Below are 15173 nucleotides of genomic sequence, written 5' to 3'. Positions count from 1 at the left end.
CCTCTTCCCCAAGCCTGTAGCGCTGCGTGGGGTTGTTGTGACCCAAGTGCAGGACCCGGCACTTGGCCTTGTTGAACCTCATACAATTGGCCTCAGCCCATCGATCCAGCCTGTCCAGATCCCTCTGTAGAGCCTTTCTACCCTCCAGCAGATCAACCCTCCCTCCCAATGTGGTGTTGTCTGCAAAGCTACTGAGGGTGTGCTCGATCCCCTTGCCCAGATCATTGATGAAGATATGTCGTGGTTTAACCCCAGCTGCCATGACGCAGCTACTTGCTCACTCTCCCCCACTCAGTGGGAGAGAATTGAAAGAAGGTAAAACTCGTGGGTTGAGATAAAGACAGTTTAATAGGACAGAAAGGAAGAAAATAATAATGATGATAATAATAATACTAATAAAAGAATTAGAATATACAAGTGATGCACAATGCAGTTGCTCACCACTCGCTGACCAATGCCCTGTTAGTTTCTGAGCAGTGATCCACCCCACCCTGCATGAGAATATTTATTCTCATACTAAATCCAAAACATAACACTATACCAGCTACTAGGAAGAAAATTAACTCTATCCCAGCCAAAACCAGGACAGGAGAATGCTGTGGGAAACAGTGTCAAAAGCTTTACTAAAGTCCAGGTAAATAACATCCATAGCCTTTCCCTCATCTGCTAAGCAGGTCGTCTTGTCATAGAAGGAGATCAGGTTGGTCAAGCAGGACCTGCCTTTCATAAATTCATGCTGTCTGGGCCCGATTACCTGGTTGCCCTGGACATGCCACGTGATGCCACCCAAGATGATCTGCTCCATAGCCCTCCCTGGCACCGAGGTCAGACTGACAGGTCGCTCGTTCCCCGGATCCTCTTTCCAGCCCTTCTTGTAGATGGGCATCACATTTGCTAACCTCCAGTCAACTGGGACCTCCCCGGTTAGCCAGGACTGCTGACAAATGATGGAAAGTGGCTTGGTGAGCACTGTCGCCAGCTCCCTCAGTACCCTTGGGTGGATCCCATCTGGTCCCACAGACCTGTGTGTGTCTACGTGGTGTAGCTGGTCACTAACCGTTTCCCCTTGGATTATGGGGCCTTCGTTCTGCTCCCCATCCCTGTCTTCCAGCTCAGGGGACTGGGTACCCTGAGAACAATCGGTCTCACTATTAAAGACTGAGGCAAAGAAGGCATTAAGTACCTCAGCCTTTTTCCTCATCCTTTGTCACTGTGTTTCCCCCTGCATCCAGTAAAGGATGGAGACTCTCCTTAGCCCTCCTTTTGTTGTTAATGTATTAATAGAAACATTTTTAGCTGTCTTTTTATGGCAGTAGCCAGTTTAAGTTCTAGTTGGGCTTTGGCCTTTCTAATTTTCTACCTGCATAACCTGATTTGAAATCAGTTCAAACTGTTGGTACTTGCTAGTCTGGCTGATCAAGCTTTTGAGATTTGTTTTAAATTTTGAAAATGAGTAACTCATAATGTGTTTTTTTTTTTCTTCCTTCATTGGGGTGGGAATTGGCAAAACCTGACTCTTTAATTTATCTTGTGTGTGTTTCGCCACATGTTATGAATAGTTGTGTAAAAATTCAATGCATGTGAGAGATGCCTGTGGCAGCAAAACAATCTTCCAGTGAATTTTCCTTAGTGTTGCTGTGTTCTTCAGTAGTGTGACGTGTTTTTCTTCCTTGGATCTCAGACCATGATCTCTTCTTCCAACCAGAGCTGTTAGCTGTATGGATTGTAAATTCTCAGATATTTTCCTAAATGTTATGTGCCTGATGAAAATCAATTTATTTCCTAGACCTGCTTATAAAGCAGTATTTGGGGGTTTCATTGCATGCCAGATTTTTGGAGTTGACTGTGGGTTAATGTTATTGACTGTGTGGTTAATGTTTCTGTTTACATTCTGTAGAGAACCAGATTTTAAGATGCCTGCCCAAAACTCTATTTGCAAGTAGGATTACCTGTACATTATTGAACAGAGCTCAAGATTACAGATGCTTTTGACTCCCAAATTTCCATGAAGCTCTCTAGTTTTCTCTGAAGGTTTCCCCCCCTTCCTTTTCTTTCCTATTCTAATTGTCTGTGTATCATTGCTCTTTCTTTGTAGCATTTTTGAATTTTTTTTTAATTACTTTAAGCACTTAATTATTGTATTAATTATTATATGAAGCCAATATTGAAAGCTCATTAACTTATTGTAAAGGTGGCACTACGCAACCTCAATAATTCAACCGTTTCATATGCTTTTTCTTCAGATTGAAGATGGGAGCAAAGCTGCAGCTGTGGACAAGTTACTGGCTGGGGATGAAATTGTTGGCATCAATGATGTGGGCCTGTCCGGCTTCCGACAAGAAGCAATCTGTCTGGTGAAAGGTTCACACAAGACACTGAAGCTTGTCGTAAAAAGGTAAGCTTGTGTCGTTCAGCTGGAAAACCAAATGTATTTCAGGCTATAAGCTACTGGGCAACTAAATTTGCCAAGACTTGGCAAGATAATCTTTTCATTCAGAGTTATTAATGCGCACATTATGCGGTGTTACCTCCTCGTTGAACACAGACTCTTTATGGAAGAAGACGTGGGGAGAGGTTGCCTATTGATCAGAGCAAAAACTGAGGCAATATGTTCTGTGAATACTGTTGTGATGTGATGAGTCGGGACTCTGTTCTTTCTGTCCTCCTGAAGTGCAGTGCCTGAAGCAGGCTGTCCAGCCAGCCCTGCTTCCCTGCCTTTGGTGAGCGGACATGGGCAACGCTTTTTAGTGCATTTGCTGTGCAGGCCAGTTGGGCTGTGAGGAACGGGTTACATGGGAAGCTTTTGGAAAAGCTTTTTCCCACTTTTTGAGAATATTTGAGGTCTCAAGCATTTCTGATGTGGTTTGGGTAAAGAGTACTTTCAGTTAGTTATTAGTGAAGGGGAAAAACTGAAATGGTTTATCAAAACAGAACACATTTTCTGCACGGAAACTTTTTGTTTCGTCATTTTGACTTACAACTTTTAAGTACGCACTTTTTTTGCTAACTTGAATTAAACGTAAATTTCATAAAATAATTTTGACAAAAGTGAACAGCTGTTAAAGTAGGTTAAATCTTGTAACTTCTGAAGAAAATTCAAACCAGGAAATTTGAACAACAAAATCTTTCTCATTAATTTCCTACTCGGATAAATCAGTATTTTCTAATGAATTACTTTTATCAAATTATACCAACCAGTCTTTCATGTGAGAATTTTGGGTGTCTCTGTTAGAATAAAAAAAGAATTTTGTTGCAACACAGAAAGGGTGAGAATTGGGGTTTGACAGGTATGATGATCCAGTCTATAAATAAAAGCATAGTTTGAGGCTGTCTTAAATGAGGACTGTCTTTTGTGAGATAGCACTGATAGGTAAGAGGTACGAAAGCATGCTTTTCACCTTTGGTTTAAGAAGGTTTTTTTGATAGAAAGAATTATGGGAACCTGAATCTCTTCCTCAGGTGATAGTTTTTATCCTCACCAATAGCTACTTCTGGAAACTCTTCCAAAATTTTTGTAGCACTAAAGCTAATAAATGCAAAATAAAATGGGTTCACAACTATTATAAATCATGTTGATATTCAGCTGTTTCAACTTGCACTGGCTATTCCAGTAAAAGCACTTTTGCTAGCAGTGGTTACATCAGCTGTTTCTGTCACAGAAAGAGAGAGCTTCAGGGTTGAGAAGTTTTATAGACATTGAAGAATCTGCCAAGACAGCAAGTCTTAATTACTACAAAAAGCTTTAGACCAAGTGGAAAGATTCCCTCTTTCCTGGTGCTTTTCAGTTTTATGACAGTAACTTGCTCAGAATCTGTGAATTCTGATCTATCTTTGGAAATGGCAGAATGTTTGATGCTGAAATAACCCTTCTAAGAGACACAGCTATGCCATTCTTGTCATTCACAAGTTCTTCACTTCACACATGTGATTTTGGAGGACTTTCATACAGCTAATCAAGCACTGATTTGCTGCTGGGGATTTGCGGCTGTTCTCTGCAGGCAACAGAGCCCCATTGCTATGCATGCCTGTGTGCAGTTCGGTGCAAAGCTGATGGATTTTCATCAGTCCTTTCTCATCCCTCCTTTTTTGACTTCCCTAGCACATGTGCAATGGGCAAAAGCAACCTAGCTGTTGTAGCCAAGAGGCTGAAATAGTGGCTGTTTTCCCTAACAACATTTTTGTCTTAAGTTCATGAAGACTTCCATAGCTCCCAAAAGAGGCAAGAGCCTTTGGGGTCATTGACAAGCCTGCATAATATTAGATAAAATTTCATAAAACTTACTGAATGAAATTAGCTAGGGCTTTTGTCTGTGGTTTTTCAACTTTGCTCTTTCTCTTGGAAAGTTGCCTTAGGACATCAGTCCTTTGACGGTCAGAAACCTTTTAACGTCCAGTCTCATTTTATTCTTGGCCAGCTTGTTCTCATGCACTGCTGTCTGTGTGCTGAAACAGCTTTTCTTTTCCTGTTGGAAGTTCAAATGATGCAGGTTTTATAAAAGCCTTGTTGCATGCTTTCTTTCAGAAGTTATGGTTTGAACAACAGTATTGTTTTGTTTTGTTTGCCCTAAATCTTAGGCTGAATTTTTATGAGTGCTTTAAACAGTCCTGTCTTTAAGCAAACCAGTTGTTTAGTCTTTGTGAGAGCACTCCTGCAGGTCTGGATTGAATTGGATCAGGGAACTGATCTGACTGCAAAATTACTTGGGGAAGTAGGTTTTCAGCTGGATAGGACCACCACTTTTCAGAGGCAGTCTGCACTTTAATTAATTACAGCAATCTTGAAATGGCTGCCTTAGCATTTTTAGACTATGTCAGTCGTCTTTAGATCCACCCTTACTGTTCTCTGGGGAGACTGGGGAGAGTCCCACAATTCCCTTTCACTGAGTTACATATAAGATGAAGAACTGATCTGCAAGTTGTCTTAGCATCTTTTTGCCTGCTTGCCCTGTGTCCTTTGTCTAGCACTGTGATACTTCTCTCTAGCATTGGATTTAACATTTTATTCCCTGGGGGTGTCAGTGCAATAATCTGAAGCATGAAATAGACCAATGGTTTGAAGTTCCACAACCCAGCGCTGAAGGTTAAAAGAATCTTTGTTTTAATCATGTTTGTCCTTGCTTTCAGTGAGAGTTAGCTTGGGAAGCCAACATCTAGATTTTATGTTGAAAACTTTTTTCCCTTGGGTTGTTTGTGGTATCTATTTCTAGACTGATCCAGAGGTGAAGAGCAAACTTTTAAAAAACTGTCAGGATGTGGAAAAATTACTTTTTCACAAAATTCTTCTGGAAAGTAGAGAACTTCCTTCCTATTAATGTCAGTAGAATTAATCCAGAAAAAACAGGTTTTATTTGTCACTGCTGAGAAGCATGTCGATGTGGAATTCCTCCATGTGGGTCACTCCTTCATGCAATAATGCCACATCCTGATCTTATATTGATCTAACTATTTCTGTACCTGGGAAGGAGTAAGGGCATGCTATTTTTGGTTTAGAAGTCTAATATACTTACAGCCAAGTCTAAGTGAAAAAGTTTTGCCATAGTGAGTAATGTGTTTCATTCACAGCAATTAACTTGTTGACTGTGGCAAAAGTTTCTCAAGGGGCTGGTGGGGTTCAGCAGTGGTAGCTGGCTTCCACAAAATTATTTTTACCCACTGTTTTTAAAGAATCTGATGCTTGACTTGCGTAGGGAAAATAACATTGGTCTCTAAATAAAAGTGCCTGCAGTACCAAGTACTCAGCATAAATGAGCTGGCTTCAGCATGCATGCTCTGCTGTATTTTTTGGAAACATTGCATAGTTGTGGTATAAACCAAATCAGGACTGTGCAACTGGCTCAACAACAAACATGATGTTTAAGTAGCTTACATATATTGATGGTTGAACAAGTGCGGTATACTTTTCGTCTTGGATTAAAAGAGGACTCAGGAGGCTTCATGTTGCTTTCTCAAGTGCATTTGTCAAAACAACACATCTTAATTACTTGCTAGTTCTTCAGTGTAGTACTGAGTTGTTTCTTGAGTAGATTCCTTTCTTAGGAAAATGGAAAGGAAACTGTGCTTAGGACATTTCTTACCGGAATTGTATGTGAATTTCTCTTGGTTTGGAAAAAGACGTGTACATGTCTATACGTACACATGTAAAATTGCTCTGAGTGTTCATATGAGTGTTGATACAGAGGTGGTTACCATATTCTGTAATTTAACTGTTCTGCATACGCTTCTAACTTAAATCCTCTTCTAGTTATTAAATATAATCTCCATTCCTTTGCATATGCTAGACATAAGTGTACACCACAAATCCATTAAAGTTTTGATTAGTTTTTCACTATGAATTCATGAGACACATTAACTGTTTAAAATTGACACATAGGTGACGCTTCCATTTGTGGTTTATTAATGTTAAAGGGAGGATGGGATTATATGGGCTTTGAGAGCCACCCTGAGAAGTTATGTGAGGTTGTCCTGTTGGCTGCTTGAATGGTCTGTTAGTGGCAGTGGAAGTGGGTGGGCAAGGGAGGGAGCAGCCATGGACGACTTCTCCTCAGGGCCTGCTGGTGATGGGAAGCTGGACTTTCAGTTTAACCTGACCAACTCTGCAGGTACTGCCAATGCCTGAGAACCAGCCTTAAAGTTCTGGAGTAGTTCTGGCCATGCTGTGTACACATGTGAGCGGGTGTGTTTTCTTTTCCTTTCTATAGCATTTCATTTTGGTGCTTTTACGTGGCCAAACTGCAAGCTGGTTTTGCGATGCTGAGGAGTCCCTTGTTACAGGAGAGGGAAAAAGAGAGAGTAAACACACTTGCCATCAGCAGTGTAGTCTGAATGCTGAAATTTACTGTGCAGAATCCTAATAAGGGGAGTGAATGTCATGATACGTGAACTATAAACACCTAGACATGGAAAGTTAGGGTAACCTTTATTTGCATGGCACTTCATGAAGACAGCCAGCCATTCAATTGAAGCACAGCAGAAGGAGAGGTTTTAATGAATGTCCCGAGGGCTCCAAGATTGTACGGTACTGTCTGAGAGACCTGAGAACTGAGCAGAAATCCAGGAATAAAAATCTGACAGTTATTTACAGCATTCAGGTGGAAGATCACTGAAATTTCATCATGTCCTGAACGGAAACATGCTCAACACCACCAGTGACCTTTCTGTAGTGGGTTTTGTGTAACTTACCAAGGGGATCTGGTCTTACCCATTTATGACTTGTGGAGCAGCTAGCGGTGCACCTCGTAGCTCCTTGTGGCTGCAGGAGTACTCTGTGAAACTTAGCAATATCAATTTGTGAGATGACTTGGGAAGATGAGGGATTTGCGTTTTCTGTATAATTACAAGATACAGATGGAGGACTGCGAATTCTGCCTCTTACCTGCATTTGGCCACTTGATAGTTCTAGTTTTGTAGCTATCAAAATTGTTCATATAGGAAATAAGTAGAAAAATGCATGTAGCTTTGTAGATTTTTAAGCAAGTATTATACGTATTTAGTCCACAGTTATGGTTAAGTACTGCTCAATAAACTAAATGCATTTGTGGAGAACCACTGTTGAGTAAGAGTAAAATCCATTTTGCCGTTAAATTTTATTTCATTGTTTCTGGAACTAGGGTCTGTTACAGCAGAACAAATAGCAGTGATTTCTCTCTTGTTGCCCAGTAGCCATAATTCTTTGTTTTTGAAGATTGACCTTGGCCTTAACTGACCAAGAACAGATTTTTTTTTTTTTTTTTTTTTTTTGCCTGTATTTTCAGCCAGACTTTGGAAATTAGGTAGGAAACTGCAGTATGACTTTACATGGCTGTATCTGCATGCACATAACATTGCTTTAAGAAGTAGGCAGGTGTGATAGCCCCTCGCTACCCATGTTTCTTGGAATTGATGTGGGTGTGGAACAGTATGTGCCTGTGCAGAACTTCATTACACACGCTTTGGGAGTGGGCATTTGTAACAAACACACACAGCTTTAAAGTTCAAGGCTTGAACATTTCTGCGTGGCTGCAGCTGGTGGAAGGGCTGGGCTGTTAAATTCCCATTTTGCAAATTCACTTGAGAAATGGGTCAGTGCGTCACTGTAGGCCCACTCTTCTGCTCTAAACAGGATGGCCGGTTTTAAATATGTGCCAGATAGGATGTCCTACCAGCCCTTGATGCTGTCTGGGTCTTGTGATGGAGAGAGGAGCAAGCCGTGTACGTCAGGGTATGTGACAGGGTATCACCAGGCTGGGACCTCTCTTTTTCTCCTTTGGTGCTGCCAGTGAGTTACCATGGCTCATGGGGGGGTGGCAGGAACCAGATAAGCACAAACGTAACGTGTCGTGCAAATTGCACAGCACCTACAAGCCTGGTTCAGGAGCTCTTGGGGTGTTGTCCTGTGTTTTAAGGAGCGCCTAGCAATCCCATCAGGATCTTTCCGTGAAGGAGTGTTTAATGGAGCAGCTGCCAAATAAGTCACTTCATACACGCTCGGTGGGGGTCCACAGAAGAGGCCAGCCGGCGTGGAGCTCCCCTCCCACTCGGGCATGCCACCCACCTCCTCCACCGGCAAACCCAGGGCTGGCTCAGCCTCCGCTGTGCTCCTCCTCCTTCAGCTGTGTGATCCTGCGCTTCTGATGGAAGGAGTAGACACGACAAAAGGAGGAGGGCACGCTTTCATCTTGTCTTTTCAACACGTTATACCCTGGAAGAGTCCTGATGAGGACCATTTCCCCTGGTTGCCTAGCTGTCCGCACAGTCATTTAACCAACATGTTAACAGTGTCAGTCCGCGTTCCCTTCACCGTGACCCTAGCAACACAACCCAGGTGTTCGGATGTTTCCCATGCCAGCTGGCTTTTTGGTGGGGTGTACATCTAAAAAGCAATTTTATTTCTTAATTTTCTGCCTACCTCACCCATTTCTTAGTTACGTTAACGTGATTTGATTCATGCTGTTAGTGACACACTAATGGACACTTGAGGTGAACATAAGCTTCCGTTCCTTCAATTGGTGGTGTATTGTCCCTGGTTTCAAAGAGCAAATTGTTGTCTCGTGGGTTTGGATGTTTGTCTTGTACAACTGTCAGGACTCTCTCAATACATATGTTGTGACTGATGTGTTTTCATCTTGTGGCAACTTCCATAATTTATTTCTTTACAAATCTAAAAAATCTATCCCGTAAAACTTGAAAAACAGAAAGCCAAAAATACAACAGATGTCACCATGTTTTACCAAGTCAACTCCATTAGGGTGATGTTTGGAGTACTAGGAAGGGTATAGACATTTCCTTGTAGGTAAAAGGAATCCTCTATAATTTGAATATGCTTATTCAGAAGGTTACTTGTGGCAATGCTATTCAGTTTTGTGAAGTAATTACCAAAATTAGGCAATGTTGCTTTTTTGTGGAATGGAATATGCATCAGATGGTAACAACCTGTGAGTCATGACTGGTTTTAGGTTTTGGTTTTTTTCTTCAGTCCTGCAAGCACTTGTCGAAATGGTTAATTTTGAGCATGAGTAGTCTCATCCAATTTAGTGAGAGCACTCACATGACTGAAGATGGAAAAGTATACAAGTGCTTACAGGATTTAACCATAGCTTTTTACCAGGCAGTACACTGGATTTATTCTTAAAACTGGTGAATTTCAATGTAGGTGGTAGAAGCTGTGATATGTAGCCCCTTGGGTGAGAGGGGGAAAACAGGCAAGCCTTCTAAAATTTGGGGTCTGAAGACTTACTCATTTCACATAGTACTTTCACATGCACACAGAGAGGATATTTTTTTGTGTGTTTGATAATACTGTAGCTCTCTGCAGACTCCTGACGGAAACAGAATTGTAACCTAATCCATTAAAGACCAAATAAATAATGTTTTTATGTCATGAATCTTCTTTGCATTTGAAAGGAATACTTCTCCATATGTTGTATGCGTTTTGAAATACTGAATTGTTTGGGGTTGCTTTTAAGCACTTAAGAGCGTTGGGTTTTTTTTAAAAACTAGTCAGGAACTTTAGCATGCACATGTACAACTTCAGGAGGGTAGTAATAATACTCCTGTTTCAGTGTGTTGCAGTTCTCCTTGTGGTACTTTTTTTTTTAGGTTACATATTTAACCTCCTGAAGATTAAATGACTGACAAGATTGAGAACTTGGACACTTCTTAAATGTTTCAGTGTCAAGTAGCCTACTGTGTTGAGCATAGAGAGATTTTATGCTCTACTTGGTCAAGTAACTGCATGTAACACCTTCCAACTTGAAAAGATTATAAAAAGGTTTTAAAATAATTTCTGAATCCAACCTTTAACTCCAGAAATATGAGCACTTAAAAGAAGGGCAGGAATTGCAGCTTTAGTTACTGAATAACTGAACAAATTTGCATCTTATCTCTTAAACAATAAACCCATTATTTTATGGTCATTGCTGCTGAATCTGCATAATACTGGATCACCTGGCAAAACAAAGTCTGGCACAGAGACACAGCTACCACACTGCTGAGTTATACGGCCCTTACGCTTTTAGTCCAGCTTCATGCTGGGTGCAGAGGAAGGACAGAGTGACAAAAGCCGGGGTTTGGGGAAGTTTCTGCTGGGTTGTAACCGAAATCAGTCGGTTCTTTAGTCTGGCTCATGGAGCAGCCTTGTCGGCAGGTGGGCAGCCAAAGCAGGGGTGGCATCTGATGGGGAAGAAAGCGCTATGGGAGATGGTAATGTCTTCAGAATCTGGTCTGGCATAGGACATGTCAGAGCAAAATAGCTTTCCCAAATAAAACTCAAAGCATCTTAGCTCATGGCATGTGGAGGCTCAGTAATTTGCATCATGTGGCTATAGTGTTTTAACCAGGCATGAGACAAACTAAGGCTGGGCTGTCTCCTGAAATGCCCTGGGACTGGAGGAACTCTCTCTCCCCACTCCCATTTTTTGGGTCACCTTGGACGTGGTTAGGTAAATTGCAGCTGAAATTGGTGTGGGAAAGCACCATACCTGTGTAGAAACACCGGTATTTGGAATGTGGTTTCTGAGGAAACTCAATTCGTTTGGGACAGCTATCGAATGGTAAGCGCGTTGCAGTAAGTGGCTGGGAGGCAAAGCACACCCGTTGTTTCTGGCCACAAGCAATCCGAGGGTTTCCACGGCCGCGTGCTCCGAGGATGCAGCAAGTTCCTTCTTGCTGAAGGCAGCACGTTGGGCCGGTGTAGGCGGCCGTGCGCTGCTCTGCTTGCTAACTCCGTCCTGGGCAAAGGTGGTGGCGGGGAGCGCGTCCAAAAGCTGCTCTGCTTCCTGATCCTTCGCCTCGGCCGTGGTGAGACAGCCTAAAATCCCCTGTGTATTTAGACTCCTGCTGCTGCTGTTAGTGTTTGCCCTGTCAGAGGCTGCATTTTTCTTCAGCATTACTGGTGAATTCAGCCTTTTTCGTATTTATGTTAAAGGTTAATTTCTTTAGCGCCTTGCTTACATAGCATAATTTCCAAAATATTTGAAAGTAAACCCTGCTGGAACCACCATTTATAGCTGGGTTTTCAATATGTGAAGTATTCTAGATGCTTCCAGATGATAAATAATCATTTTTAAAATGTTTTATTATCCTTTAGAGGAATTCTAATAAATCATGGCAAAAGCTGAGGTAAGAGAATGACATCAGTAGTTTAATGCTATCTAGCCATCAAAAGGTAGCAGAACATGCACAAAGTAAGGATGAGGAAAAAGTATTTATGTAGCTTATATAATATACCATAAATCCCAACATCAACGCTTTTATCTCAGACATCCAGATGTGCCTGTCTAGTTCGCCAAGGCAGAGAGAGGAAAAAGAGCTCCAGAATATGAAAGCTTTATCATAGGACTATTGTGAATTTAGCAGGCAGGAAGATTGATGATGTTATGCCTCATACAACTTAATACCTCATTGTCAACAGTGCATATCTTATTTATAAATGAAATTGCTGTTCCATCCTGCTCAAGCCTGTGCAATTGGGCTGAGGTACAAGGAAAACCAGAGCAAACTGTGATGGTGAAATCTTGATTTGCTGAAGTTGACTGAACTCTTTAAGGGCACTAAGACCTGATAATTTATTTGCATTTTATTTGTTTTCACACACTGAAGCAGAGCATTTTGTAGGCCTCTTTAGTTTCTTTTTATGTAAAATACAACTTCCTAGGTCATGGGATAGGAAGGGAGCTACTCTGCTGTGCTGCTCTTAAAAGAGGCACTGTTGAATGTAGTGCGGCGTTGCTGTTTGCTCCATTTTCAGATGCTGGGTGACTCACGGGAAGAGAAAGCAAAGAGCAGTACTACAGACTTTATAGGTATTGCTATGGTTGAGAGCAAGGCAAAAGGTGATTATGTAGATCTTTGTGTAAATTTTGGTGGGTGAGAATAGGCATTTAAGGTAGGATATTACTGTTTTGCTAAAATTTTAGGGATTTGGACGGAACCTATATCACAGAATGCTGTCAGTAACTTGTCTGTCAAAATACTGGTTCAATTTGCCATTCTAAGACATCTGAATATTAATAGGTTGCTTTTATTAGTTCTTCTCTATCTTTTAGAGCCCTTCCCTCCGCCCAGAAGTCCATAAATTAAGCACGTAGGATCATAGAATGGTTGGGTTGGAAAGGACCTTAAAGATCATCTAGTTCCAACCCCCCTGCCATGGGCAGGGACACCTTCCACTAGACCAGGTTGCTCCAAGCCCCATCCAACCTGGCCTTGAACACTGCCAGGGATGGGGCATCCACAGCCTGTTGCAGTGCCTCACCACCCTCACAGTGAAGAACTTCTTCCTTACATCTAATCTAAATCTACCCCCTTTCAGTTTAAAGCCGTCACCCCTTGTCCTGTCACTACATGACCTTGTAAAAAGTCCCTCTCCAGCTTTCCTGTAGGCCCCTTTTAGCTACTGGAAGGCCACTGTAAGGTTTCCCTGGAGCCTTCTCTTCTCCAGGCTGAACGTCAGCTCTCTCAGCCTGTCTTCATAAGAGAGGTGTTCCAGCCCTCTGCTCATCTTTGTGGCCCTCCTCTGGACTCGAACAGGTCCATGCCCTTTTTGCATTGGGGGCCCCAGAGCTGAACGTGGTACTCCAGGTGGGGTCGCATGAGAGTGGAGCAGAGGGAGAGAATCACCTCCCTCAACCTGCTGGTCACTCTTCTTTTGATGCAGCCCAGGATGTGGTTGGCTTTCTGGGCTGCAAGTGCACGTGGCTGGGTCGTGTGGAGCTTCTCATCAACCAACACCGTCAAGTCCTTCTCCTCTGGGCTGCTCTCAATCCATTCTCTGCCTAGCCTGTATTTGTGCTTGGAATTGCCCCGACCCATGTGCAGGACCTTGCACTTGGCCTTGTTGAACTTCATGAGATTTACACAGGCCCAAAGCTTAAGACTTTCAAGGTCCCTCTGGACACTATACCTTCTCTCCAGCATGTCGACCACACCACACAGCTTTGTGTTTTCAGCGAACTTGCTGAGGGCGCACTCAATCCCACTGTCCATGTTGCTGACAAAGAAGTTAAACAGCGCCAGTCCCAAAACTGAACCCTGAGGAACGCCACTCGTCACTAGTCTCTACTTGGACGTCGAGCCATTGACCACAACTCTTTGAGTGCGACCATCTAGCTAATTCCTTATTCACCAAGTGGTCCATCTGTCAAATCCATGTCCCGCCTGTTTAGAGACAAGGATGTCGTGTGGGACTGTGTCAAATGCTTTTGCGCAAGTCCAGGTAGGTGATGTCCGTTGCTCTTCCCTTACCCACCAATGCTGTAACCCCACTGTAAAAGGCCACCAAATTTGGCAGGCACGATCCTGTGCCTTAGCATAGTTTCCAGGAGGATCTGCTCCATGATCTTGCTGTGCACAGAAGTGGGACTGACTAGCCTGTAGTTTACCAGGTCTTCCTTTTTATCTTTTTTTAAAATGGGAGTTATGTTTCCCCTTTTTGAGTCAGTGGGAACTTCCCCAGACTGCCATGATATGATGGATAGTGGCTTAGTCCCTTTGTCCACAAGTTCCCTCAGGACCTGCAGATGCACCTCATAAGGTCCCATGGACTTGTGCACCTTCAGGTTCTCTAGATGGTCTTGAACCTGGTCTTTTCCTACAGTGGGTGGTTCTTCATTCTCCCAGTCCCAGCCTTTGCCTTCTGCATCTTGGGCAGTGTGGCTGGGGCACTTGCTGGTAAAGACTGAGGCAAAAAAAAATCATTGAGTACCTCAGTCTTCTCCATGTCCCAGGTAACCAGGTCTCCCATTTCCATCCAGAGAGGGCCCACATTTTCCGTAATCTTCCTTTTATCACCAGTGTACCTATAGAAGCTTTTCTTGTTGCCCTTGATGTCCCTGGCCAGATTTAATTCTATCAGGGCTTTGGCTTTCCTAACCTGATCCCTGGCTACTTGGACAATTTCTCTGTATTCGTCCCAGGCTACCTGTCCTTGCTGCCACCTGCTGTAGGCTTCCTTTTTGCATTTGAGTTTGTCCAGGAGCAGCTTGTCCATCCATGCAGGCCTCCTGGCACTGGTTACATATGGTTATGTATTTTATTTTTTTTTTTCAAATTCTACATCAGTTCTTTTTTAGAGATACTTTTGGGGAGTTACTTCCTTTTACGATAAGATACTAGAAGCTGAAAATGCAAAAACAGGAACTCCTTCTGTGTTGCATGGAAAAAAAAATGCTGCAGTTCCATTTGCTGCTTCCAGAAAAATACGCTGACTTTGTTGTTGTTGTTGTTAGAATTTGTCAGCACTTTTCTTGGAAGGGCAAGAAGGGAGTACAAGGTATTAAGATACTTGGTGTATAGAGATCAAAAACAAGCAGCAGAGAGCCACAGCAGAGCCACAAACACAGTTTTGCTGGTTTAGCTCATTGCATTGAGTTTTAGTGAGTTACAGACATTTTAAAAAAATGTGGTGGTATCAGAAAACAACCTGGTAGTTTCAGGTAATGTCTCAGTCGGAGTGAGTCATATTAAAGGTGCCCAAAATTCAAAAACTGCCGAGTAATCTCCCTTTGAAAAAAAGAAAAAGCAATGAACATGTCTCAAAGTCCACGTTCAAAAATGGAGACACCCAGAATATCTCCTGACTTCTAAAGATCACAGCTATAGCAATTAAATGGCTGAGGACTTCTTTTAAATGTGCAAATAAGACTGCCTGACCACAACAGATGCCTTTTTTTTTTTTTTTTTTTTTTTTTTATTTGAGA

At 42.4% G+C, this 15173-nt stretch overlaps 1 protein-coding gene across 1 annotated transcript in view; it reads left to right on the top strand.

The window, feature by feature from the left end:
* Positions 1–15173, top strand: part of SHROOM2 (shroom family member 2) — a 137661-nt gene that overhangs the window by 57366 nt on the left and 65122 nt on the right. Inside the window, exon 2 of the mRNA XM_010581599.1 lies at positions 2244–2395. Coding sequence (XP_010579901.1) covers positions 2244–2395 — 152 coding nt within the window. The remainder of the gene's footprint in view (positions 1–2243; positions 2396–15173) is intronic.

The sequence above is a fragment of the Haliaeetus leucocephalus genome, unplaced genomic scaffold (assembly GCF_000737465.1).
Source record: "Haliaeetus leucocephalus isolate CR32 unplaced genomic scaffold, Haliaeetus_leucocephalus-4.0 Scaffold795, whole genome shotgun sequence".
NCBI classification, from domain to species: domain Eukaryota; kingdom Metazoa; phylum Chordata; class Aves; order Accipitriformes; family Accipitridae; genus Haliaeetus; species Haliaeetus leucocephalus.
The sequence above is the reverse complement of the archived record's forward strand: the minus strand, read 5'-3'. Positions and strand labels throughout refer to the sequence as shown.